The 27,354-nt window shown below is 33.5% G+C and overlaps 1 protein-coding gene across 1 annotated transcript in view; it reads left to right on the top strand.

Moving 5' to 3' along the window:
- Positions 1-26,515, top strand: part of LOC117343986 — a 45,794-nt gene extending 19,279 nt beyond the window's left edge. Inside the window, exons 2-8 of the mRNA XM_033906580.1 lie at positions 12,046-12,268; positions 15,970-16,031; positions 16,635-16,736; positions 18,171-18,207; positions 21,369-21,519; positions 23,086-23,338; positions 24,102-26,515. Of these exons, the coding sequence (XP_033762471.1) occupies positions 12,046-12,268; positions 15,970-16,031; positions 16,635-16,736; positions 18,171-18,207; positions 21,369-21,519; positions 23,086-23,338; positions 24,102-24,256 (983 nt within the window). The 3' untranslated portion in view covers positions 24,257-26,515. The remainder of the gene's footprint in view (positions 1-12,045; positions 12,269-15,969; positions 16,032-16,634; positions 16,737-18,170; positions 18,208-21,368; positions 21,520-23,085; positions 23,339-24,101) is intronic.
- The last annotated feature ends 839 nt before the right edge of the window (positions 26,516-27,354 follow it).

Raw genomic sequence — 27,354 nt, 5'->3', positions numbered from 1 at the left:
CTGGTCGCCTATTTCTCCTAAGTTACATAAAGTGCAAATTCTAATATGCAAGCGGTATATTAGACCATCTACCACTTTCGAATTACCCAAATGTTCTAAATTTACAGTAAGATTGGGCTAATTTGGGAGGGAGTTCCTGTAAATAATTATCTTAATCTCTAAACAGAGTTCCGTCTTGTAGATTCTATAATTTATATTGATTCCTGTAGAGGAAGTAAAATATTATTTTCTGCAGTTGGCTAAAATAAATTGCCTTAAGTTTATAAAATATTTTATAATTTGCAGCCAATTTATTCTTGATAATTCTTGACTATTAAATAAATCTAAAAAGCTACATTCTTAAAATATGTTTTTCACATAATTTCAAATAAGACGAGGTATAATATGACCCAATTTTTAATCGTTTATTGCTCAACTTATTCTGGTTATTTTTTTTTTGTCAATTTAGCCCCAAATCCACTTATTCTGACATAACAGTGCATGCACATCATGCTGTCAATAGGTGATGGTTCTAATCGAACCCGTTAATTGATATAACTAGTCATTATAGAGCAGGAAACGCAACCAATCGGTCGGTTAAAATGGGACAAAGAAAAATTCGCCCTGCAAGAACCATTAAAAAAAAAAAAAAAATGTCCGACAGAAGGTCACATTGGATTTTGACAGCTGAAATTTGATATCAATATTTCTTCGAAACGTTTATAACTTCAACTGTACTTTGATGCCTAAATGTATAAATAAATTATACCCATCCCAAAACGTAGTGTTACGTTAACGCGACTTAAATACAAGGTTAAATGACGGACTTAAATTGTCCAAACACTTAACTGTACAGTGTATATCATTATGCAGTACCCACCCCTCATTTCATTTCTCTGCATACACATGCAAAAAAACTTGACTTCGCGCATGACTTTGGATTGAACATGTACTGTACTTGTCGACTGTGCCTCAATTTATCAAATATCATTATTCATGTACGGCAACAAACGAGTTTACGTCTGTTGTTATGCAGTGACATCACCTTTGTGAAATCGACTTGACATGTCAATCACACCTGTGGCAACAGATCGGAGAGGGCGGAGCTATAACAGGTTGTGCCTGATTATGGTGTGTCATAATGTAAACTGAAATGTCAGTCATCTCCAACAGATGCATACACTTTTTTCAGTATCTATATCAATTTACTTTTCTAATTAATTGGTTGTAATACGCTCTTATGCTAGGAAGTATAAGAAGGTTGCCCAAGCCATTAATGCATAATTTCCAAATATCAAGTTCACATATATTTACAGAAAAGAAAAACAAACAAAATGTATATGTTTTGCAGTAGCTGTTATCGCGGCTATTTGTTATTACTTATTAAAATAAAACTTGAACACTGATTGTTGAGATGTGTAATTTGTATTTTGATTTATCTATTTTAACGTGTCTGTTTTCAATTAGCAAAAGTTTCTCCTTTTATCGAACGTTCAAAAACGGCTTGTCAATTATTTGATGAAATTAATTTAATTATTATCAAGCTTATATGTTTCCATTTATATTACTATAACCAGTTTTCAGCCCGGAGACATTTTTCGACGTACACAAATAGATATAATTTTTTGACGAATATAAGTTGAAATACAAATGTAGCATCAACGTATACAAATTTGACCTCAAGGGATGACTGGGCAAGTTACAACCATCAAACCAATACGTAAATATCGTAAATATCATAATATATAGCTGTCAACAATACAAATAACGAACCTGAATCAGAAATAATTTTATCATTAAGACCTAACATCGCATACGGAAATTAACGTTTTATTCATTTGTTAACTAAACGGGTTATAAGTCCACTATTACGGGTTCAAAATTCAAAAAAGGGACGAGTGTACTATTCTTAAAAGACCTACATGTAGGAAGTGAGGTACAGGTAATCTATTTAACATGAACCACGGGCTAAAATCCTTCTGTAACAAGATTTTGCCCAAAGGTACAGAAAACCGTAGGGGTCCGATGTAGAGAGACTCTATATGAAGAACAAAATATGACAGAAATGATGAAGAGCATGATGAAAATGATTAATGAGGTGAACACTCGTCTGACCGCTATAGAAAAAAATACTGCAAATTTGGAAGAAATTAATGAAAAACTTGGTTCCTTGACCTTACGTTTTGAACAAACTGAATATGAGCTGGTGGTGGCAAATAAAAGAATTCTGGCTATAGAAAGTGACATGCAAGGCACTAGTTATACCATGGACAAAGTAAGGCAGCAAATGATACCATTAGGCGGAATGCCGTGAACATTTAAAAGGATATTGACTCATTGGACAAAACCGATCATGAAACTTTCGATGAACTTGACGATATGAGAGTTTCGATGGAGGAAATGAAGGAAAAGGCACTAGAGGCTCAATGTAGGAGCATGAAATATAACCTTATATTTTCGGGTATCCAAGAAAAAGTGTGGGTCCAAAATGACAATAGTGAAAACTGTGAGGAAACTGTAAAAATATTTATACATGAAAATTTGAAAAATTGAAAAATGCCTGTGATATCCCCATGGCAAATGTACATCGCATTGAAAACAAGGGTAGCACCAGGGGTGGGAGGCCACGCTCCATCATAGCTAAGTTCGTCCATTACAGAGATCTAACAAATGTGAAAAAAATGCAGTGAAATTAAAGGGAACCCAATTTGGAATAAACGAACAATACCCAAAGGAAATTGAAGATATCAGAAAGAGGCTGTATCCGGTCCAAAAACGAGCAAAAAAAGATTGGAAGAAAGCAGTTTTACTGAGAGACAAATTATTTATTGATGGACAGTTATATGTGAACCCCGTGACCCCAAATCAAACATCGAATACACCAAGTAAACAGACCAGAAAACGTAGACGTGAACACTCGAGCTCACAATAGGAACACTCCGGAGGGCAAGCCCGAGCTGACCGCACATGTACACGTTCTTTTGTCAGTAATGGCAATACAGACTCACGTGTGGACTCTTATAAAGTTCATGACACAAAAATATTAGTTTTAAATGTAGGTGGTATATTGAGAAGAATGCAATACCCAGACTTTCTTGATCATGTAAATAATTTTGATATATTACAATTGTATGTCTATGTGAAACAAAAACTGATGATTTAGATGTTATTAATTTACCTGGTTTTGTAATTAACATGAAAAATCGTTTTCAAATAAGAAAAGTCAAGGCTGGTGGAATAACGCTTGCCTTTAAGTGTGGCATGGAAAACTATATCAATACTATAGAAAGTGATAGTAAGTATGTCAGTTGGTTTAAGATAAATGGTAACATTTGTCATTCTGATGAAGATTTGCTGTTTGGTATAGTCTATATACCACCTGAAAATTCAAAGTATCATATAGGTGACCCATATTCAGAACTTGAAAATGAGTATTTACATTTTTCAAATAATTGTGATTATGTTTGTATCCTAGGTGATTTTAATGTACGGACTGACGAAATGATTTTATTGATGCACGTGAAATAGAAAATAATGATGACTTTTCAGCTGAAATTCTAAATGACACTAAGGGTACTGACGTTTTTAATGATTTTACTTTTCTCAAATATAGATCAAACTGTGATGATAAAAAGAATAATTCAGGTAATAGGTTAATAGATTTTTGTAAATATAATGACCTTTTCATTTGTAACGGTCGAACAGGCTGTGACAGAAGTGTTGGTAAACTTACATGTAAAAACGACTAGTGTTGTTGATTATGTACTTTGTTCATCAAGACTTGTTAAAAATGTCGGTGAATTTGAAATCTTAGACTTAAATTCCCTATTGTCCGATGCTCATTGTCCAATATCATTAACCCTACAATTTCCTTATATTTTAAATACAAATGATGTGTATGATCAACCCTCAATAGTGGAGGAAGGAATTAATAAATGGAACTCTTCGAAAGCAGTTGATTTTGTCAATAATATTGATGATGATTCAATCAAACATGTCGCTGACTTAATTGATAACCGTAATGATATTAATGAACTTAACGTTGATCAGTTGATTGATAACTGTTGTAATATATTATTGCATGCAGCTAAAACCTCACTTGGCACTAATGTATACAATGTAAATAAGCAGAAATCAGTTGCTTCCAAGAAACCCAGGTTTGATTTTAATTGTAAAAATGCAAGAAAAATATACAGACGGTGTAAAGGCCAGTACAGACGGCATCGAAACGAGTATTTTCAAAATAATTATAAAGAATCTGTAAAAGCTTATAAATATACTATGAATAAAAGTATTAAAAATTTTAGATATGACATTCGTAAAAAGTTGAAAGTTATGAAAAGTAAAAATCCAAGACACTATTGGAAGCTACTGAAAGATGATTGGGAAAAGAAAACCAAAAGGAACAATGCCTATAAATGTTTTCTTCAATTTTTATAAAGACCTCAATGCTAGTGTTGATGATGGTAATACTGATGTACCTGTAGGTTATGATGACGGTGTTGATGACTTTTTAAATCTTGATATAACAAAGGATGAGGTCGAAAACGCTATTAGATTACTGAAAAATAACAAGTCATGCTCTGATGACAATATTATAAACGAATATATCAAACATTCCGCTGTGAAAATGACCGATTTGTATGTAAAACTATTTAATATTATATTTAATAGTGACAATTTCCCAGCAAAATGAGTTACAGGTAGTATTGTTCCAATTTTAAAATTAAAGGCTCACCGACGCAACCTAAAAATTATAGGCCGATTACAATAGTTAGTTGTATGGGGAAGTTGTTTACTAGTATACTAAATCAAAGGCTACAGAAATATTCTGATGATGTTGGCCTAATATGTGAAAACCAGTCGGGGTTCCGTAAAAATTATTCGACGATTGATAATATTTTTGTTCTTAACTCTCTCATTAGTTTGACACAAATGATGAAAAGCAAGTTATATTATATATTTGTTGACTTCGAAAAAGCCTTCGATAAAGTGTGGCGAAAAGGTCTCTGGAACAAAATGTTAATGAGTGGAATTAATGGGAAAATGTTTAAGATAGTTTTTTAATATGTATCGAGGCATTAAATCAAACGTAATTTTAAATGGTGAGTTTTCTAGCTATTTCCCATGTGAAAATGGTTTAAGACAAGGGGGAAAATCTATCTTCATTCTTATTCAGTCTATACCTGAACGATCTAGAGGAATTTATGACCCAAAATAGCATACGTGGTTTAAAAAGTATCAGTGCTAAATTAGAATCTGACCTGCATATTTACTTAAAGCTTTTTATACTACTTTATGCTGATGATACCGTACTTTTTTCAGACTCTCCAGCTGACTTGCAATGGCAACTAGATGTTTTTAACGAATACTGTAAACAGTGGAAATTGAAAGTTAATATAGAAAAACAAAATATATGGTTTTTAATAAAAGACGTAGAAACAATATAATTGAATTTTTATTTAATAATGAGGTGATAGAGTACGTGGATAACTTCACCTATTTCGGCTCGATATTTTGTCGTACAGGTTCTTTTAATGAAACGAAAAAATACAATATCAAAAAGGCTACTATAGCAATGTATGATGTTATTAAGAAAGGTAGATAACACAACTTATCGACTCATTGTATATATGATTTATTTGATAAGATTGTCAAACCAGTTTTACTGTATGGATGCGAGATTTGGGGTTTAACTGACCTCAAAATAATTGAACGTGTCCACCGAAAATCTTGTAAATTATTACTTGGATTAAAAATAGTACTCCTAATTATATGGTATATGGAGAACTTGGTACAACTCCACTAGAAATTACGGTAAAAACAAGAATAATAACATATTGGTCACAGTTGACTCATTCTAAATTAAGTAAGATTAATATTAAATTGTATAAACTTCTTTGTTATTGTCATAATTTTGATGACAAACCTGTTCCTTACATAAGATTTGTTAAAAGTATTTTAAATGAATGTGGGATGAGTTACTTGTGGGATATACTATAAGACTCTATCATATGTGGTCATGTAGGATAGGGATATTCCACCCGAGGGGTCACAAAATGTGGTAAAACCCGAGGCTCCTTCGAGGGTTTTACCACATTTTGTGACCCAGAGGGTGAAATATCCCTATCCTACATGAACCACATATGATTGAGTATTTTTCTCTCATTCCCCAACCTAAAATATGCAAAAATAGGCACTATCTGTCGATAGCTTTCTCAGATAGACGCCATTTTTTCTCAATCCAAACTTTTTTCTACTGCATATAATAAAAAAAGAACAGCGCCAATCGATTTACCATACCCCATATATGCAAACGACGTTTGTTGTTCTAAAAACGAAGGAAACCAAACCATTCATTTCCACAGTCTAACGTTGTTTCAACAGCCCTGTCATTGCAAGCGAAGCCAAATCACTTGATGTCGGCCAAGCTAGTATGTCCTTTTGCGTGAAAATATAGTTCCATGTTTTATTAATACAAAAACAATAAAAGAACGTGTTTTTTTTTTAACATAATTTATATCATAAATAATAAAAATTATTATCTGATTACATATCTTAATTCAATGTATTGTTGAAATGTTTAATAGATAGATCTACTTTCGGTTCGGCGACCTACTTTTGTATCATTGCGCGCGCGTGGCTATCCTACACCGGAAGCGAGGTAATACACACACAGCAAGCATGGGTGTATTTACCTGGACAGACCAGTATGATACCGGTAGGGATGAGAGAAAATATTCTTCTGAATGTAATCCAGTATGCCTAAAACATTTTATTAAGTTAAGGCGTTATGACCAGTACTTACAGAAATGGCAGAGTGATGTACACAATTCCTCAAAGGCTATATGTTATAGAATTTTTAAGGATAATTGTAATTTTGAAAATTATTTAGATATTTTACCTGATAAAGATAGAGTAACTTTTTGTAAATTTCGCACTACTAATCATAAATTTATTGTTGAAACTGGCAGATGACACCAAATATTATAAATTTAGCAAATTAATGAATATGACTAATGTTAAAAAACTAATGAAAATGTGGATTTTTATCAGATTAATTAACAACATGATTTGTCCTCCTTGATAATTAAGAATGAAAATATTTTGTTAGTGAAACTGATGCCATGTATCAACTACGAACACTACTTTAATTGTATCTATTATATTGTAAATATGTTTTTCTCTATACATCATGTCAATATGTGAAGAGAGAATAAAATGAATTTGAAAAAAAATTGATGGGGTCACTGCAAGGGTGTGTTCTCCTTCGCCCACTTTTTAAAAATAACATTGGGGCAGGTATGTTGTGACAGTCATTATAGTCTGCTTCATATATACCTTCACCTGTGTTTTCCCACATTACCTGTATTTTACCTGTATTCTCCCACTTTACATGGTTTTACCTGTATTGTACACAACTGTAAATTCATCTCATTTCATCATTATTTAACTATTTTTTACATGCCATATACCATTTTCATAGTTAAATTGGCAAAAGACAGCCATAGTACGAATATGTATATATATTTAAGATTCTGTACAGTTTTAAGTGATTAAATACTGTAAAACAAAATCATATTAGGTCATTCTTTTGGAAGAACTAAGAACATAAGATTGAACTAATTCAATAATATCTACTTAATTATCATTTATATTTTTATATGTTTATCTTTAATATGATTTGTCTCGTGGAGACTACTGTTTTTTTTTTCCAACATGGTTTGGTATCCCTGGTATTTCTCTTGATACTAATTGACTTAATTAATTATCATCTGTTGGCTTGCGTCCATCAACTGACCACTAATTAATATGGTGAATACAGAATCAGCAATAAATTAAATTTGCGTTGTAATTGAACATTTAAGCTTTTATCTAGGTGGCAATTAGAGATGAATACACTTTACAGCTTAAGTGTTGGTCACTTTCATTGATGCTGGTGACTCGATTAATCTATTGAGATCAGTGTCCAAGCTGTTTGATTTGTTAGTATATAAGGACATCGGATGGCTAAGTCTATCACTATTTCCCATCAACCACCAGCATGGCAAATGCACAGATTCGGGTGCTATTTCTTCGCAACAAGTTTGGTAGACAGAACATCGCCTACAATGGATTCATTTACCGTGTGAAGAACAACAGAGGAGAGCGCACCTACTGGAGATGTACCGTACAAAACTGCCCAGCCACAATGAGTACCCGCAACAACATCCCTACTGAAAGTGGCCGTCATCCCCACCACCACCCACAGGACAATGCAAATATCGTCGCCCAGGAGATCATGGAGACGATCCGTACCCGCTGCGTGGAGGAGGTAAAGCCCATACCCAGGATCTACGATGAAGAGGTTACCAAGCTACGCAACAACAATTGGAACAACGACACACTGTCCACTGTCCAACAACTACCCACATTCTAGTCCAGCAAGAAGTCACTTTATAGCGTCATACGTACCCAGACTCCGCAACTACCCAAGACGATCCAGGACATCAACCTCGAGGGAAAGTGGACAAAGACAACTACTAACTGTGTGTGCATATAAAATATCTGCATGTATTTACGGACTTTCCCAGAACAGACTATAATTAGTGGGCCATTGTTCTCAAGTGTTTATATAATTCTTTTGAACTCCAAAAAGTGGGCGAAAGGAGAACAAACCACTGCAAGATAGATATACTCTCTATTGTAAGTAAAATCTATGATTGACAGGTGTTAACCACAGGTAAAAATATTTCTATGATGACGATAATTGCACTGTGTATAGAGGATTTATCTATACGCGATTTCAACCACGTGGTCTCCGTACACAGTCTTATTTGGATAATCAAACACCGCGAAATATGTTACATGTACACAGAAACCTATAGTATATAGGTCTCTGATGTACACGAGAAAAAAATATGTGAATGACACACATATATATGAGAAACCGACCCAGGTACAACATTATAATCTTCATAAAACATACATGTAATTAAAAAAGAAGATAGTTTCTTTTAAAAAAAAAGATACACCATTTATCTCATTCATACATTTTGTGATTATGACCTTTAATGGACGACAGGGTCATATTTCCTTCTGCAACTCTTTGTTACCTACCAGTTTCAATGATTACATAATCTGGAGTGGTCAATAGCTAGGAGAAGGACAAAATACATATTTCACATTGTTTTGGGCGTTAGGTCTTGATCATAATATTATAGGTCCATGGTCAGTACCTTATTTCGTTTTAATCCCCAAATAAAGGGGAATGGAAAAACTTCCATTTTATCCTTATGATTAATTACGATATTTAAAAAATTATTTGTTTGTTGATATTTTTATCACATACCAGGGGTATACATGAGAGATGACACTAATGTATTGTTTTTCTCACAATACAGGGAGCTTATTGGATTATACACACACAATAATTTTGTGGTCTATATAGTTTAAATTGTATTTCTTTTGACAATTTCCTTTTAACAATATATATACAACATATTACTCCAATCTTCAGTCCGTACATCATTTATCTCTTTGCTGACGAGAACTGATCAACAAGGCAAATCATCTGTAATCGATTATCCTTTACAACAATGTTCGATATCTCACATAATCAATTATGTACTAGGTTGTTAAAATGGTAAGTGTTATGACGATTTCTATCTGATAATAAAGTAATTAAACACAGATGTATACAGCATATGTGATATATACGTCTCTGATTAAACTGATTAGCCACTATTGTTTGGAGAATATTAGCACGGATTTTGATAATATACATGTACAACGTGTATGTCCTTGATATTATAGACACGCAAGAGGCGCCCCTGATGGACACATAAATAAGGATAGTAATAAAAACACAATATCTATAGGCCGTGGATTTTGAAACTATCTGATGTTCACATGATTGTACAGTCGATGAAACTCACTACAAAAATTCAAAGACAAAATCATGATAAGATATAGCGATGAAGATAGAAGAGGTATGGCCGTTTCCCGCCTATTCTGACCTAGGCCACGTGCAGCGATAGTCTGGGCTAAAAATACAGGTAAACAAGAAATATCTTTAAATAAAGATAAACGGCATCGTTTTAATTCTGGTCGTTATAATGTCAAACTGATGGTGAAATAAATTAAAGAACTAATGTGTTTTAGCACGGATAACAAAATTGTATCAGTTTCAATCTTAACTTTGTTTCGTTTTTAACTGTAAATCTGCATTTTGCATTTACCGCTACATTGGCCAATCACATACTTCATCTTGACCAGTTACGCCACCTGTCGCGTCATATCCGGGGCCAAAAGAAAAGTATATGGCTGTGCCGAAAAATATCAAGTGACCACAGTGATTCCCACAGTACCAAAATAGATCGTCATGGTCAATTGGCGCGCTGTGTTGTGAACGGATTACATGTATGTAGACAATCAATACCGTATGGCATAAAGTTAAATTGACATGTTAGATAGAAATTTTACACTACTCATCCATGTAATAATTATATGCCTGTTGTCGAAGCCGCATTTCATTTACATATTACTTTGAATGATACGGATTAAATCGTTTATGATTTCACTCAGGCTTTTTTTTTAATCTAAGTGATTTTTTTTATCTCAACATTTCTATCTTTATACTAAATATTTTATATCAAATATGCATTTATAGCTGAAAATATCTTTCAAATACAATAAAAAAAAAATCAAATGGTATTATTTTTAGAAATATAACAAAATATGAATATGATACATATTGGTGATTCGAACTCCGAACCTTCGGGTTGCTAAACAATCTTACGGCAACGCGAAGTTTATGTTATCACTTATAGTCAGTCTAGCTAATGCTAAATTTAGAATATTTTATCAACACAGGATTTTAGTTGTATTTTGGTACATGGAATAAAATAAGGCATTGTAAAAGTTGGTCTTCCGATGCGCTCTTTGTCAAAAAATGATACGAATGCGGGACCCCCCCCCCCCCCCCCCCCCCCCTCTCGAAAGTTGCAAATAGCTCGATGATGCAACTTTAAGCTCATTTGATGAAATATCCATTGCAATGAACAAACACAATTTTCGCAAATAATAATTTGTATATGTTATAGATTTAAGGTTTGTATTCAAAAACTGAGTTTTAAACATGTATATTTTTTATTTTGAAAACGGTCACTGTTAGATCGAAACAGGCCAATGTGCGCCATACCTCTTTGATTTTCTTCAAACAATAACCAGAGACGTGTATATTACGGACAAAAACAACCATAGGCAAAAACACGTGTGCAAGATGTTAAGCAAGTTCCGTAGACTACAATGTACCCGGATTTCTCTCTTGAGGTTTACGTATGGTGATCACTGAGAAACGTATCACTTCGAATGCGAGACTTACGTTTTCCTTGGAATAATGAACACTTGTATGTAATGTAAGTCTCAACAAAATCTACCGATCGTCCAGACTTCTAGCGGTCAAAAAACATCGGCACACGTATCGTTAATCCCATTGGCTCACGTCATTGTCGCAGGAGCGATCTCGCCGGGATGTCGCTGCGGGAGCGATGTCGCCACTGGAGCGATGTCGCCACGAGATCGCTCCCGCAGCAACATCGCTCGGGCGACATGACGGGATGATTGGAATCCCCATCGCCTGACCATACCTCGTAGGATTTAAGTACAAAATCACCCTTATTGCTATGTTAATAAGCAACTGGAAGATTTAACAGTACAAGTCCGTTCGCAGACGATGTCCACGGACGTGTAGTTATTGAAGAAAGCTTATAGATAGCGTCATCACACTAAAATCTAACAAGTGACATAATACTGAGAACAGGAAACTTCTAAACTGAATGTATAGCAAACAGCAACGAGTACCGATTTTGTAACTTACTTTTTTTATCCACCGGCTGACGAAAACCGTAGCTTTACCCTATTAGTAATGAGGGGTCTGTACAGTGCATTTTTTTCGCGTTTAATGGTGAAACCCTATTGACTATTTCCTGACCCCTATGAACAATTTGTGTGTTCTCGACAGTTAAGAATACTATAATAATATAGTCAATATAATGATATTTGCATTCTATCTTTATTTTACAGCTGTCCTGTTTTGTCCATCCACTGAAGTGCCGGAAATCACCGTCGCTTTTCAAAGAAAAATCATCAGCCTCAGTACAAGTGATGATGATGGGAGCGTGGTCGCCTCCCGTCTCCCCAGTAATTCTGTCCAGGTTCACGTGAAACCGTCAACTACGATATCAACCGTCCTTCCAAAAGTATACGTACAAATGAGGAGATTCCCCGGCAAACTCAACTTGGGAAGGTATTACAATGTAACTAATAACAAAATCTCACAAGGAGTCCCGTATTATCAATATTTGGAGTTTTTAAAAAGATAGAGTATTTAGGGAATCTAAGGTCAATCAATGAACTCTTCAAGCATAACCCTTTAAGCCATAATATTAATACCTGTACTCGTAGGTATGACATCCCTACCAATCACAATATACATGTATAAACAGCATTGGAAATGAAAGTCCTTCATATTTCATATAATCTTTCTTAAGTGACATCCATCTTCTTAAAAATCGCCATAACTTTATTCCCCCCTTAGAGCTGAATGGTGATACATGTGATTCACCTTGCGTAAAAAACAAGCAGAGACCTTAAGCGATGCTCCGACTTGCGTCCGACGTCAACTTGTTTCCCATAATCAACTTTGTTATACTATTAAAACTACCTTTCTCATTAAATAACAGTGTACATACGGCACATGTTTTAGATATGTAAACATAGCCCGTTAACCCTATATATTACTTATACTTAAGTGTATATATTTGTAATCTATACAGCATTTGCAATTATAATACAGCTCTGAAGTATAAATGTACTTATTTTTTCTATGTTTTTCAGAACTGTGAATACCATTAACATTTAAAATATGGAACCAATTTATTTATTTTAGTTTTAACAAATATGAAACCTGTGTGTACTACTTCATAATGAATATACCAATTATATACAGTGTACATTTATTTTTCCTTTTTCATGCATATCATAATACAGGAGTTATTTGCTTAACAAAAAAAAACAGAAAAAAAAACAAAAAGATCACCATGCCCAGACAGTCTTTGTGGTCTGCTATCTTAGACGACAAATCTTGCAGAACCATGGTGTTTAATGTATAATAAGCCATATTCAGTGGTTATGGGGAGCACACTAAAAGGTGTTCATATCGCTTAATCACGAGATAGAATCTTGCTAATGTATCCCGAATATAATGTTCAGATCTCGTAAATGCAATACAGTAGCTTGAAACGATTTATCAGCATAGACGTCCTCTGGTATTAGGTGCCTTTTGCACATCACTTGCCAAATACCTCTTTATTTAGACAAACGAAGGATAGATAGGTCATCGAAGAGTGATAATGACATTTTGATCTTAAGTACAAAAAAAACAAAAACAAAAAAAAAACAAAAAAACAAAAAACAAAAAAAATAAATAAATAAATAAAAAAACAAAACAAAACAAAAAAAAACAAAAACAAAAACAAATACAGAACAAAACGGACAAAAGGCATTTTAACTTTCAGATTAACTCAGCAATACTAAACTGTTGGGATACTATGGTTGATAAAGACTAAATGTGGTACATGTACATGCCAGAAACAAGTTTTCGGGACATCTATCATACATTGTAGAGATGTTCAGAAGCCTGATGTGTATATATCGTTTCACGATAACATATGGAGCTTTTTTATCAGCAACATTTGAAACATTTAGACTTTCCAAACCAACAACATTGCAAAAGCAAAACTAATTTCCGCACTTCAAATTAATGAAATTCGAATTCGGTTGATATTAATCCCGTTCACATTTGAACAGTTTTTCATATCTGGTACCGGTTTCAACAACTTTCCTTGACATAACTAAATCGATTATCTTAAAAATTTCCCATACTAAAACACAACAGAATTTCAGGAAAGAATTTCAGTTAAAAAAAACATTCTTTAAATCCTGTAATGCTTTCCAATAGGAAATTTAAAGCTAATGAATTTCCTTAAGTTAGGAATATTGATGAAAATGGCGCGTGGATTAAATGAGAGAATCGGTAAGGCTATTAGGCATCTAAACGACACACAGTGAAACACAAACGATTGCAAACCATTAATTATACCTGGATAACAACACACGTATATGTCTGTATTATATTTGTAATACCCATAAGATAAGAGTACTCATTTGGAACTAATTAAATTGAAATTTCATCTGTATAGCTGTTTATGCATGATGAAGTGCCCGATATAATCTGGCGATTTAAGGAGGGGTTCATGTCCCAGATACACCGGTCTCAGCAACACCATGTAATACAACGAAAGTAAAAATATTAGGCAAAGCAGTGAGACAGAAGTGGCCAATAGTATTTTCTAAAAAAAAAAAAAAAAAAAAAAATTGAATGGTTTCCCGTTGAATATATAACATATATTGCACGAGTATGGTAGACTATCGATATTTTCACGAGTTCTAGGCACGAGTGACGAATATTCTAAATATATGGTCATACGAGTGAAATATATGTTATATTCAACGAGAAACCATCCACTTTCTTTTTATTGCATTTTTATGCTAAAAAACATATCAGTTACATAATTCATAACTTCATTGTGACGTTGGTACACCTGACGGCGCCATTTTAATGGATTGATCAACGCAATTTAAGCGTTTTCTGCTGTTATCAGAGAATCTGTGCATGGAAAGCTAACGTCAAGAGAGTATTTTGTAAATATAATAGTCTGAATATTTCAGAAATACAGCAAAATGTCTTTGCTTCGATGCAGTGAATACAAAGGTTCACCCTGATTGCTCATGACTGCACTGAAAATAGAAGTTTCATCAGTTTGATAAATTGCTATTTTTCACGGACAGAAATGCAATAAAGAGTAGTCTCTTCCTTGAATAGTTAACTGATCATTTTGTCCGATTGGTTTATAACGGTTTATAACTGTTGCTTATACAATTTAAAAGTAGTCCGATCATTTAACTTATGACTACCGCCTTTGTCATTTAATATATAGAGGATAACTAGCAGCGCAGCAAGAGTGAAAAATATCAAAATATTAGCCACACGAGTGAAATATATCTGGTATTACTGAAGACACTGTTAGATATTCTGTTTATTACATTTTTTATCAACGAAAAACCTATCCCGTATGCTAACTAGGCCTACAGCGATAATTTGTAAACAAAAAAGTAGTTCCCCCTGTCCAGGTGCTGACATATATGTCGGGCTTTCTGATTGGTCAATTATTTTGGTATTTTCTAATCATTAATTTGTTTGGTCAAATCAGCAAAAGTGACATTTTTCACTAGTGAAAACATATCATTTTATAGAATGAATACTTTTTGGTATTTCACTGGTAAAAATGTGATAAAATTCCATAACTTTATTTTATAACACACCTGTTGTAGCCACTCTTTGTTGTGTAAACCTGCCAGTGGGGACGACATCTCTTTATTACTACGACACGATTTAATGTTGAAGATGCTCCACGTCATCAGTCGACCTCGACTGTTACATTTCACGGCAGTTTGAACACAACGTTTGGGTGAAATAACTCTACATCACACACACATGTGTTATACCTTACGCTTGGGAACGACATTCCTTTGGTACTACGATAGGAAGTGAAATGGCGGCTGATCCGAGTCATCAATTTGCCTGGACTCTCAGATTGTTTTATTATTTTTCGCAGTATTTTCTGGCCTACATTTCACTTGATCAATGATCATATTTATTTTATTTTATTTACTTATGTATTCAAATCATTTATTTATTTATTTACTTAAATATATCTAATTCAGTCGCCACTTAACCCATCATGAAGAAGTCGGAGGTGAATTCTTTTGCAACCTACGTCTGAGGAGATCTGAATGTTGCTGTTTACTACATGTTCATACGGAGTAGTTCTTTGAATCCTGATACATTAAAAGATTGATAAAATGACTTATAATGTCCTATTTCAGGATGTATGCTCAGTGTGGTGATACGCTTGAATCAATGGAGGATTTTGAACTAAGATTACAAGGTAATTATTTTAAGGGCAAACTTATTGCAAAAAGGTGTACCAATTCAATATTGAGGTAAAATGATATATTCTTTTCTTCTAAGAAAGTTTCGGGCTTCACCAATCACCGAAACCTAAGCCATTATTAAGGCATCACAAATAGTATTATATTGCATTATTTGGATCATAATCTGTATTTTGCAAGTTGTTGACCCTCCAGAATTACTGGAGACTAGTGGCATGCCCCAAAAAGATGTTATGTAGCGCATTTTGAAATTAGAAAAAAAAACGTGATACCACCAGTCCGAAATTCTGAACTGACTATAATTTAGCAGAAGAGACGCAGAGACCCCAGAGGATGTCAGTGCATTTTTAGCTTTGGGCTGTAAAGTTAAATTAACTGATAACACTGCTAATCCAGTTTTGATCAAGCCACGTATGACAATAAACTGACTTCCGTGGGATAAGTTATTACCAAATTTCCCCTTTCTCTCTTGCATTTTCACACTTCTCTATCGCCGATGAATTTCAAGTCGGGCCCAGCAAATGTACACTTTGTTAATATACTTTACGCTGAAATATATTTCAATAAAGGAAACACATATTTTTACTTTCCTGTTTCAGAGAGTAACACCAAAAGGAAAGAAGGTTCCAAATATCGAAGTACAACCAACTCACGACGTTATGAACGTGACACATCCAATATTGATAAGACAAACATTACTGGTAAGTATCAGATAGCAAATGTTGTTCTGTAGTAAACAATAACGTTATCTTGTTGGGCATCTGTTGTTGGGAGACCTAATAATCGGGAAAGTTCGTCGGTGATGTCTTCTATTGCAGGGAACATTGGAGCGACCAGAATAGACTACTCTCCCCATTCCAATATTTGTGGGTTATTTTTTTATCTCCTCCACTTTTGTTCTATCTTCTTAGTGTCTGCTCTGTATTTTATGCTATATGTGTCTCTCTTGACAACCAGTTCTCATATGAGCCTATTAGTGTCTCCTTGAAACCTGTTCTCCTATGACCCTTGTTGTTGTTGAGAGGACGTTAAACAAACTATAATTCCTATTTTTTGATACCAATAATCAAGGTTGTATTCCAACTGCTCTTGTTTAAGTTTCATACTCAACATATTAAAGTAGCTGACAATATTACAGGAACATAACTGCCTGAAAGCGGCTCACAAATCATTATCAATGGTTATTGGTCCTTTAGCAGCCAATGTCTTTCTAAACTCCCTATGAGGTATATAGTCCGAGCTACCAATTCCAGCTTACTTACGACGATTCTTGCACTGGCCCTACCACCTACTCATTTACAGCTGAGTCGACTGGGGCACAATGAAGAAAAGTCTCCTGTTCAAGGAAACAAAAAAAGCCTCCGTGCTGGGACTCAAACTGTTATCTGTTACTTGTTTATTTTCTACATTTACTGAATCACTGAATATTGTATGTTATTGGTAATATATATCTAATTTTCTACAATGGCTGGATCTCGGAATACTGTAGGTTATGGGTAATATATATCTAGTTTTCTTCAATGACTGAATCTCTGAATATTGTAGGTTATGGGTAATACATATTTTGTTTTCTTCAATGAATGGATCTTGAATACTGTAGGTTATGGGTAATATATATCTAGTTTTCTTTAATGACTGAATCTCTGAATATTGTAGGTTATGGGTAATATACAAATGTATATCTAGTTTTCTACAATGACTGAATCTCTGAATACTGTAGGTTATGGGTAATATATATCTAGTTTTCTTCAATGACTGAATCTCGGAATACTGTAGTTTATGGGTAATATATATCTAGTTTTCTACAATGACTTAATCTCTGAATATTGTAGGTAATGGGTTATATATGGCTAGTTTTCTATAATAACTGAATCTCATTATATCACAACCGACAAAGTATGTACCTTTTTGTGTTTACATGAAAGCGACTATATGTCACATTATCAGGTATCATTTATGATCGATGCTTATACACACTCACATATAGTCAGCGAGTGTACCATTTTTTTCGGAATTAATCTGGTCTGAAGGTTTTGTAGGGGGCATATCATGTATACACATGCTGTTATTGCATTTAATTTAAAAAAGTAATGATGGAACGTTTTGTAAAAGAATACTTTATTATAATATTACAGATCAAGCCATGTGCGGAGAAACTCATAGCTGTTTCCGGTACGTATAATGTATTCTAATTGTTATCATCGTTTGGCATTGCTAGTCTTTTTCATATACTGATAACTATGTTTTTGGGTTGAATTAAGGGCAAGGTTCCTAACATAAGGAAATTTTGACCAGTCATTATATGTTAAATATTACAGTCAGCATATCTTATGTATAGCAGTCATTATATGTTACATAAAAAAGTCAGTATTTGTTATATATAACACTCATATGTTATATATAACAGTCAGTATATGTTATATATAACACTCATATGTTATATATAACAGTCAGTATATGTTATATATAACACTCATATGTAATATATAACATTCAGTATATGTTATATATAAAAGTCATTAAATGTTATCTATACCAGTCATTAAATGTTATATATAACAGTCATTAAATGTTATATATAACAGTCAGTATATGTTATCTATAAAAGTCAGTATATATTATATATAACACTCATATATTATATATGACACTCATATGTTATATGTAACAGTCATTATATGTTGTATATAACAGTCATTACATGTTGTATATAACAGTCATTATATGTTATATATAACAGTCAGTATATGTTATATATATATAACAGTCAGTATATGTTATATATAACACTCATATATTATATATGACACTCATATGTTATATATAACAGTCAGTATATGTTATCTATAAAAGTCAGTATATATTATATATAACACTCATATATTATATATGACACTCATATGTTATATGTTACAGTCATTATATGTGGTATATAACAGTCATTATATGTTATATATAACAGTCGGTATATGTTATATATAACAGTCAGTATATGTCAAATATAACACTCATATATTATATATGACACTCATATGTTATATATAACAGTCATAATATGTTGTATATAACAGTCATTATATGTTGTATATAACAGTCATTATATGTTATATATAACAGTCATTAAATGTTGTATATAACAGTCAGTATATGTCAAATATAACACTCATATGTTATATATAACAGTCATACTATGTTGTATATAACAGTCATAATATGTTGTATATAACAGTCATTATATGTTGTATATAACAGTCATTATATGTTGTATATAACAGTCATTAAATGTTATATATAACAGTCATTATATGTTGTATATAACAGTCATTATATGTTGTATATAACAGTCATTACATGTTGTATATAACAGTCATTATATGTTATATATAACAGTCAGTATATGTTATATATAACAGTCAGTATATGTCAAATATAACACTCATATATTATATATGACACTCATATGTTATATATAACAGTCATAATATGTTGTATATAACATTCATTATATGTTGTATATAACAGTCATTATATGTTATATATAACAGTCATTAAATGTTGTATATAACAGTCAGTATATGTTATATATAACACTCATATATTATATATGACACTCATATGTTATATATAACAGTCATTAAATGTTGTATATAACAGTCAGTATATGTTATATATAACACTCATATATTATATATGACACTCATATGTTATATATAACAGTCATGATATGTTGTATATAACAGTCATTATATGTTATATATAACAGTCATTTAAGGATTGATTGTCAATTTTGTTGCTTGCATGGACTGATGAAGGGAAGTGAACCTCGTGCAAATGAAGTGAACTGCGAAGCAGTTCATGTACCATTTGCACGAGGTTCACTTCCCTTCATCAGTCCATGATGAAGGGAAGTGAACCTCGTGCAAATGAAGTGAACTGCGAAGCAGTTCATGTACCATTTGCACGAGGTTCACTTCCCTTCATCAGTCCATGCAAGCAACAAAATTGACAGTCAATCCTTATATTTACGTTAACCAAATTTAAAACTTCGCCACCAGATTGCAAAATTCGGTCGCAACAGTGTGACGTAAGTGCGTCACTTTGTAACATTGTTATACTTATCGTACATGTGTGCACAGTAGTGGAACAGCAGACAGTCAACTATTCTCGTCGCCAAGGCAACACAAAATATAGTGCCATACACGTTTTGATTATTACGATGTTGATACACATAGATACGATATTTTCAAGGTAAAATATTCATTTATAACAAATATTTATGATATTGTATAATACAAACTTAGCAATACCCATATAGATACGAATTTTAAGTGCAGTGTTGACAGTATAGTATGTGTGTGATTTGGTCACTCGAGACACAGGGACTCGGTTAAAAAAATGATGTGATGCAGTCTAGCCGGGATATTCGGAGCTCGAGAAAAAGTGTAACAATGTGGATTTTAGTCGCAGGTTAGCTGGTGATGTACATGGTGTTCTTGAAATATTGGATTTCATTGTCGCACTGGCGTTTTGGGATGTAAATTCTGATAATAGTAAGTAAAGAAACATTGATTTGAAAATTGGCGGTATTCGACGGCCGGAAACTTGTGTCCTCCATATGTTTAGATTGAGTCAAATTACGACAATAATGTGTCCCTGTTCTCGATATAGCATACTTCTGCTACCAGTCTGTTTTGTGTTGTTAAATAGTGTTTAAATTTAGGTTTATTTTCTATGACCACTGAAATGGTATTAAGCATGGCATTCGAGATACAGCTAACGTTAGACCTACTGCGCTACGTAGGTCATGAGCTCGGTGCTATCGAGAGTGTCAGTGTTCTGTCAGATCCTGTTTTCTAAACTGTCTGCATTATACTGGCATTTTTATTAGCACATAAAGCGGCTATTCCACTTGTGTTCATATACGTTTATAACAATGTTACACAATTCACAACATGAAAGTGCATTCAAGTCTGAGGCGGTACAGAACTCGATCGCCATTGTAAACTCAGTGAATGTATTCACACGCCGGCAAGAAAGTGATTCGTCTCTCAGAACAGAAGCACGCGACCCAAAATCTTCAACGGGAAATGAAGTGATCTGAGTTTACTATGTTCATTGAGGCGGAGCGAAGTGAAAATGTAAATATTAAATGTTATATAAACACTCAGCATATGCTATATATAAGACTCATTATATATTATACTCTGTATAAAACACTCATTATATATTATATATCAAATAGAAAGCGGATGGTGGTAAGAAAGTATGGTTTATGAAATAAAATGAATCAACAAGCACAGACAGCGACAGGATAAAGTTGATGTATATTACAGGTACGGAGAATCATCATGTCAACACATGGAATGTACATACTTCGTCTCCTATCGAGTTGACGACATTGTTAACCGCAGGACTATTCATCTGGAAGTCAGCGGCAAGGCACAAGGATGGCTAGCAATGGGGTTCTCCTCCGACAACAAAATGGTTAGTTTTAAAATGATAAATGTTACCCCAATTGATAGGTAGGGTTGATTGAGCGAGAACTGCAAATATAAATTTCGACAGCCTTCGCATGTAATGTACATGTTGTTGTCAATGACTTGACAAAGTGTATTTTAAAATGATATAAATAACAATAGGATATAATGTATGAGAGTATTAACAATACGATATTTGAGAACAATAACAATAGGATATATGATTGCAATAATAATAAGACAGATATAACAATATGATATACATGTTCGATATTTACAATCGGATTTATGATATTAATAAAACTAGGATATATGAGAGTAAGAACGATGATATACGACAATTATCCCAACAGGATATATGACAGTTATAACAATAAGATATATGACAGTTATAACAATAGGATATATGACAGTTATAACAATAGGATATATAAAGGATATGACAGTTATAACGATAAGATATATGACAGATATAACAATAGGATATATGACAGATATAAAAGTAGGCTATATGACAGATATAACCATAAAATATATGACAGTTATAACAATAGGATATATGACAGTTATAACAATAGGATATATGACATATAACAATAGGATATATGACAGTTATAACATTAGGATATATGACAGATATAACAATAGGATATATGACAGATATAACATTAGGATATATCACAGATATATCAATATGCTCTATGACAGATATAACATTAGGATATATGACAGTTACAACAATATGATATATGACAGTTATAACAATAGGATATATGACAGTTATAACAATATGACATACATCGATAAAAACAATATTCAGCGACTTTGTCAATGGGGTTCGACAAATGGAACAGCCTATTTTTTTCAAAATTCATCTGTCACGTGTAGATTGGCTGATTTCCAGCTGTTACATTCGTAAATGTGATTGGTATATCATTAAAAAATGATAATGAAAAATGAGGCGGTAGTTCGTGAGTATAAACAGCTTCATTTTCTGTTAAACATTAGCACGTATGTGATCGAGCATATGGAAGAATCGAGTATATGGAAAAAGGGATGAAATAATGTTAGATCTTTCCATATCTAACATTTCCCATATGTAGGTGTCACTATAAACAAGACTATTGTTGTTGTTGTTTGTGATGGAAGGATGTTATTGATTGTTATGTTGTCAAATATTCAGATAGCGACAGTCAAAGAGTAAATATTTTGATAACTGGAAGCCTCGGACAAAGTATAGTTTCGGTATCTTGGTTGTTGCAAGGACAAAGATAAATTCAATAAAAAACATTACAAATCCACTTCAACACTGTATTTCCTATTTTGCCAGCAACCATAACTCTGTACATTGGTACGAAAATCCAGAGCCCGAAACAAAGGCAACACGCGTAAACCAATTAGACCCCAGACAATACAAATTACAGCGGTGTTCTCCTGTGGCAATTCCTGATACAATGTCTGTAGGTGTATAACATTCTTACAAGGATAAGTCCATATCTAGATAGTTTGGATATTGTAAATCCTCATGGTACAAATGCAACCAGTGTGTATAATGTATATTTTTTGTCTTAAGGGTGGAGCCGACATCATTGCATGCATTCGAAAGGACGTCGCCTCGTCAGAATTCAGAGCAGCAGCTTTCAGTACTTCTTATTACCATGATACCCCAACAGAAAAGGAGAGTTTCTCTAACCTGACCCGGTTCGAAGAGGTAGACGGATATTTCTATTGTTATATTCAGGTTCCGTTCAAACAACGCTCAGGTAATTACGTAGACCTCAGCAACGACTGGTACCAGCTCTATGCATGGGGAAACGTTGGAACAGGTACGTAACTACAGACTTAGACATATAGAATATCGGAAACAAATATTGCGTGCTTTACACAAGTATAAGCTATTGTATGATATGTTTACTCCCTGCTGCCGTTGAAATCCTTTAGATTAAACCCTCGTCTTTGTTTCTTTCCCGCATATGTCAATTGCACTTACTAGTAGGAACGTCCTTAGGGACCCAAGATATATAGGCCCAATTTACTGTGAATGTTGCAGGGGCCGAGATAAAGTTGGACAATTGAGAAGTGCAGCATTGTTATTGTCTAGATCAAGTTTCTGTTTTCAAGTTCTCCACTTCTTAAGGGACAAACAGCAAGAACAGATTTCTTTATTTTCTGCTACTATTAATAACCATTTCATTATAGTGTTATGACATAGAATATATTGTTTAAATGACGATGATTTCAAGTGGTGATCAATACATTGTATTACCTTTTTATGAATTACAATCATATGACAATGTGTAAAATGAAAGTAAACAAGATCATTTATGATAATAGAAACATGCTCTCAACAGGCTACAATAAAATCTATGTCCGCTGTACATTGTGGCGCTAACGTAGTGTGACGACCTATACTTATGACGTCATTAACCTAACCTGACGAGTTCAGCACAGGTTGATAAAATATATAGTAAGTCTGTCGATAGGTTTTTGTTGTTTTACTATATTTAAGCATAAACTAATATCTAACCTTTATGTAATTGTTACTCCTTTGAACATGTTTTGTTTTATTCTAAAAATATTTCTTTTTAGGAGGGAAAATGGAAAGACATACTCATCAGCCACTGACGTCATTAACTCAAGTAAGCGTCATGTATAAAAGAAATGAATTCGGAGCTGGAGAACAGATAAAGGGAGGCAACCTTGTCGTATTATCTCTACTAATAATGACAGCCATCCTGGTGTAAATGCTCCAATGCTGTGTGTAATCCAAATATATGACGTTTTCCAAATATGGCATGCCATTTTTGTGACGTCATATTTAATTCAGAAGCGATATTCAATGAGGGGTGAAATTGTGTAGAGATAACCGTAAATACTTTGCCAGTACATAAGCTCTTGAATTTGAGATTTTAGCCGCTGCACGCATTGTGCTGATGAGTTATTTCATACCTTTATGGAGGTAAAACATACGATGTATTGTCTTCATTGAATGTGCCTACCGTGCAATTTTTGCATTGTGTCGTTCTTTTAAATTATAAATATATATATATATATATATATTGTCGTGTTTTAAGTGATTCGCAGTTCATATTCTTTATTCAAGAAAGGTGAGCCAAAATAGCAAAACTAGAAAAAAAACTTGAAACATCAGATCTTGGTTTAAAAAAACAGAGATAGATTATTGGTGAATGGTGGTATGTTAAGAGTACGAAAGGAGATGCAGTATGGCACCTTCTACTACGACGATAATGTTGCGGAGGGAAGATAAACTATACGTGTTTCTACAGGGTCTAGGAAGGTATAACCGTGTTATGCATCTATTATGTATATAAATGTTGACGTCAATATAGACTCTATTTATCCTTATTTTATGTCATTTTCATCGTGTTCATATACACATATTTGTTGCATGTCTACTTTATGAAATGAAAAAGGTAGACGACGGCTGCCCCGAACAGTTAATTACCACGCTGATGTGAAGTATACTACATTGTGCACATTTTACCTTTTAAATGGCATTTACTTAAATGATTGTACTTAAACATCGATTGTCAGTGTACCTACCTGTATTTGTATGTAATGTATCATATAATACTACAACGCTGTTTTCTGATTACTTCCGATTTTGATCAAGTGCAATTCTCAACTCAATACGTCATGTTTGAACTATATGTGGCAATGTATCACCTTGCGGATTTCTGTTGAATATGTATCACAACCCGCAAATACACAGCATTACATTCCTTGTAAATAACATTTTTGATATAATCCCTTTTTGCAGTAGAAATAATTTTTCATTAACATGCTTCAAATACAATCCGCTACAGGTACAATATATGATAGAATTACAATTGACCTATGAGAGAAAAAATAACTACATCCATTTCCTTAATACTAGTCACCATGGTGTTAGATTGAATATACAAAACACACATGGATGCATATATGTATCAAGAACTTTTTATTTGGAACTTAATACATATAATACACGCACACTTATTATCATAATTATAGATAATTTTGATTGTCAGAAACAAATGCCTTCAAATTTACAATTTCTTCGATTTTACTCATGAAAGATGTATGCTGTGAGAGTTATGTTTTTGGATATTTCCATGGATTATGTATGCATCGAACGATTTACTGCATAACTTGTTGCATGAATGTAAATAAATCTATGACAGTAATGTAAGAGTCTGTAGAAACAACGCTTCCACTTGGAATTCCGGGTGTTGTATAACAGTCTGAATATGTATAAACTGGGAATGAGCAAAAATAAATTCTATGAATAATTACTGAAATTCTTTCAGAAAATCACTTACAAATTTGATGTTTTAAAGGACAAAACACTTCCAAAAGAACACGAACACATTAATATGTATAAGGCTGCCATTGCATTTGATTTGAAGGAGTAAGAGCATTGTTTAAGGGGGAAAACTGCAGAAAAGATAAGGACACAAAAGTATAATACATATTCAATAAGTATATTTATTACATAATGCGTTTGATTTTCCTTAACTATACGCGTATGGTATATCATGTACTATTCCATGGCCAAAACGACTATTGCACGGTCACGTGCGAACTATTGAACACCTATGACGTTTCGGAATTTAATCATACCCTTTCCAGCGTCTTTGTCACCCAGATGTCAACACTGCCAGGCGATAGTCACAGTGACTTTTAGGCCTACAGGAATGTCGAGATTTCAGTGATTTTAAGTGTGTTTTGGTGATTATGTAATAAGACAAGTATATCATTGGTGTCTGTGCAATAGTCCAGAATATTTGATCCTCGGTACTGGTAATCGACCGCTGCTCTATTGCCCTCGGTCGATTACCAGTACATCGTGTCAAATATTCTGGGCTATCCTTGGTATATTTGTATATCATTACACTACTTTACAATTTTCATTTTCCTTATTTTCATGATACTGTTCGTGTATTGTTTCCTTGTATTCCATGTATAATGTTTGTATATAAAATGTTATAATATAACTAACACATTCTTGTTGCTCTATAATTTGTTTCAAATGTGTTATGTCTGATTGAATATGCTCAGAAACCAACAGTCGATGCAGTATCGTCAAGTGTCCTCGGGATGAACAAAACGCAACCAAGGTATCGAGAATGAAGCACTTTCATAATGCTATACATTATTGCCAAATAAATGAAATTGTATCGTACTACTGCTTAAAGATGCATCGGTGTGGAAAGGCAAATATTTTTTTAGGAAGGACTTGATATTTCATCGCATGAATATCCGTCAATGATTTACTGTTGACAACCAAAATACCGCATTGCTCTTGTAACAGTCGATATTTGTCAAGCGAACCACAATAATGTACAGATGCTCTTGAAGACACACATGCAAGTGGTTAGGGCAGACAAAATCAGATAAAAAGTTCCCTTTTTTGAAGGCAGTCAGACAATTAAAATGAAAAATGGGGTTAAATTATCAAAAAAGATAACAAATAGATGATGCTAAATATGTGATACATATAACATAAACTATGGTAAGGCAAGTTAAAACAGATTATAGAGAATAGAACATTGTCTTTCATTAAGCTAAATATGGTCTTCGAGTCTACGGACTGAAGAGGGTTTTCATACCGACATACGGAAGCCAGTTAGGGTCACAGCGAAAAAATATGTTATGTCGTAATAACAACATAGTATCTCGTAATAACGACTAAGCTATGTCGTAATAACGACATAGTATCTCGTAATAACGACTTAGCTATGTCGTAATAACGACTTAGCTTTGTCGTAATAACGACTTAGTATCTCGTAATAACGACTTAGCTATGTCGTAATAACGACTTAGTATCTCGTAATAACGT

Source organism: Pecten maximus, chromosome 15 (genome assembly GCF_902652985.1).
Source record: "Pecten maximus chromosome 15, xPecMax1.1, whole genome shotgun sequence".
NCBI lineage: Eukaryota > Metazoa > Mollusca > Bivalvia > Pectinida > Pectinidae > Pecten > Pecten maximus.
The sequence above is the reverse complement of the archived record's forward strand: the minus strand, read 5'-3'. Positions and strand labels throughout refer to the sequence as shown.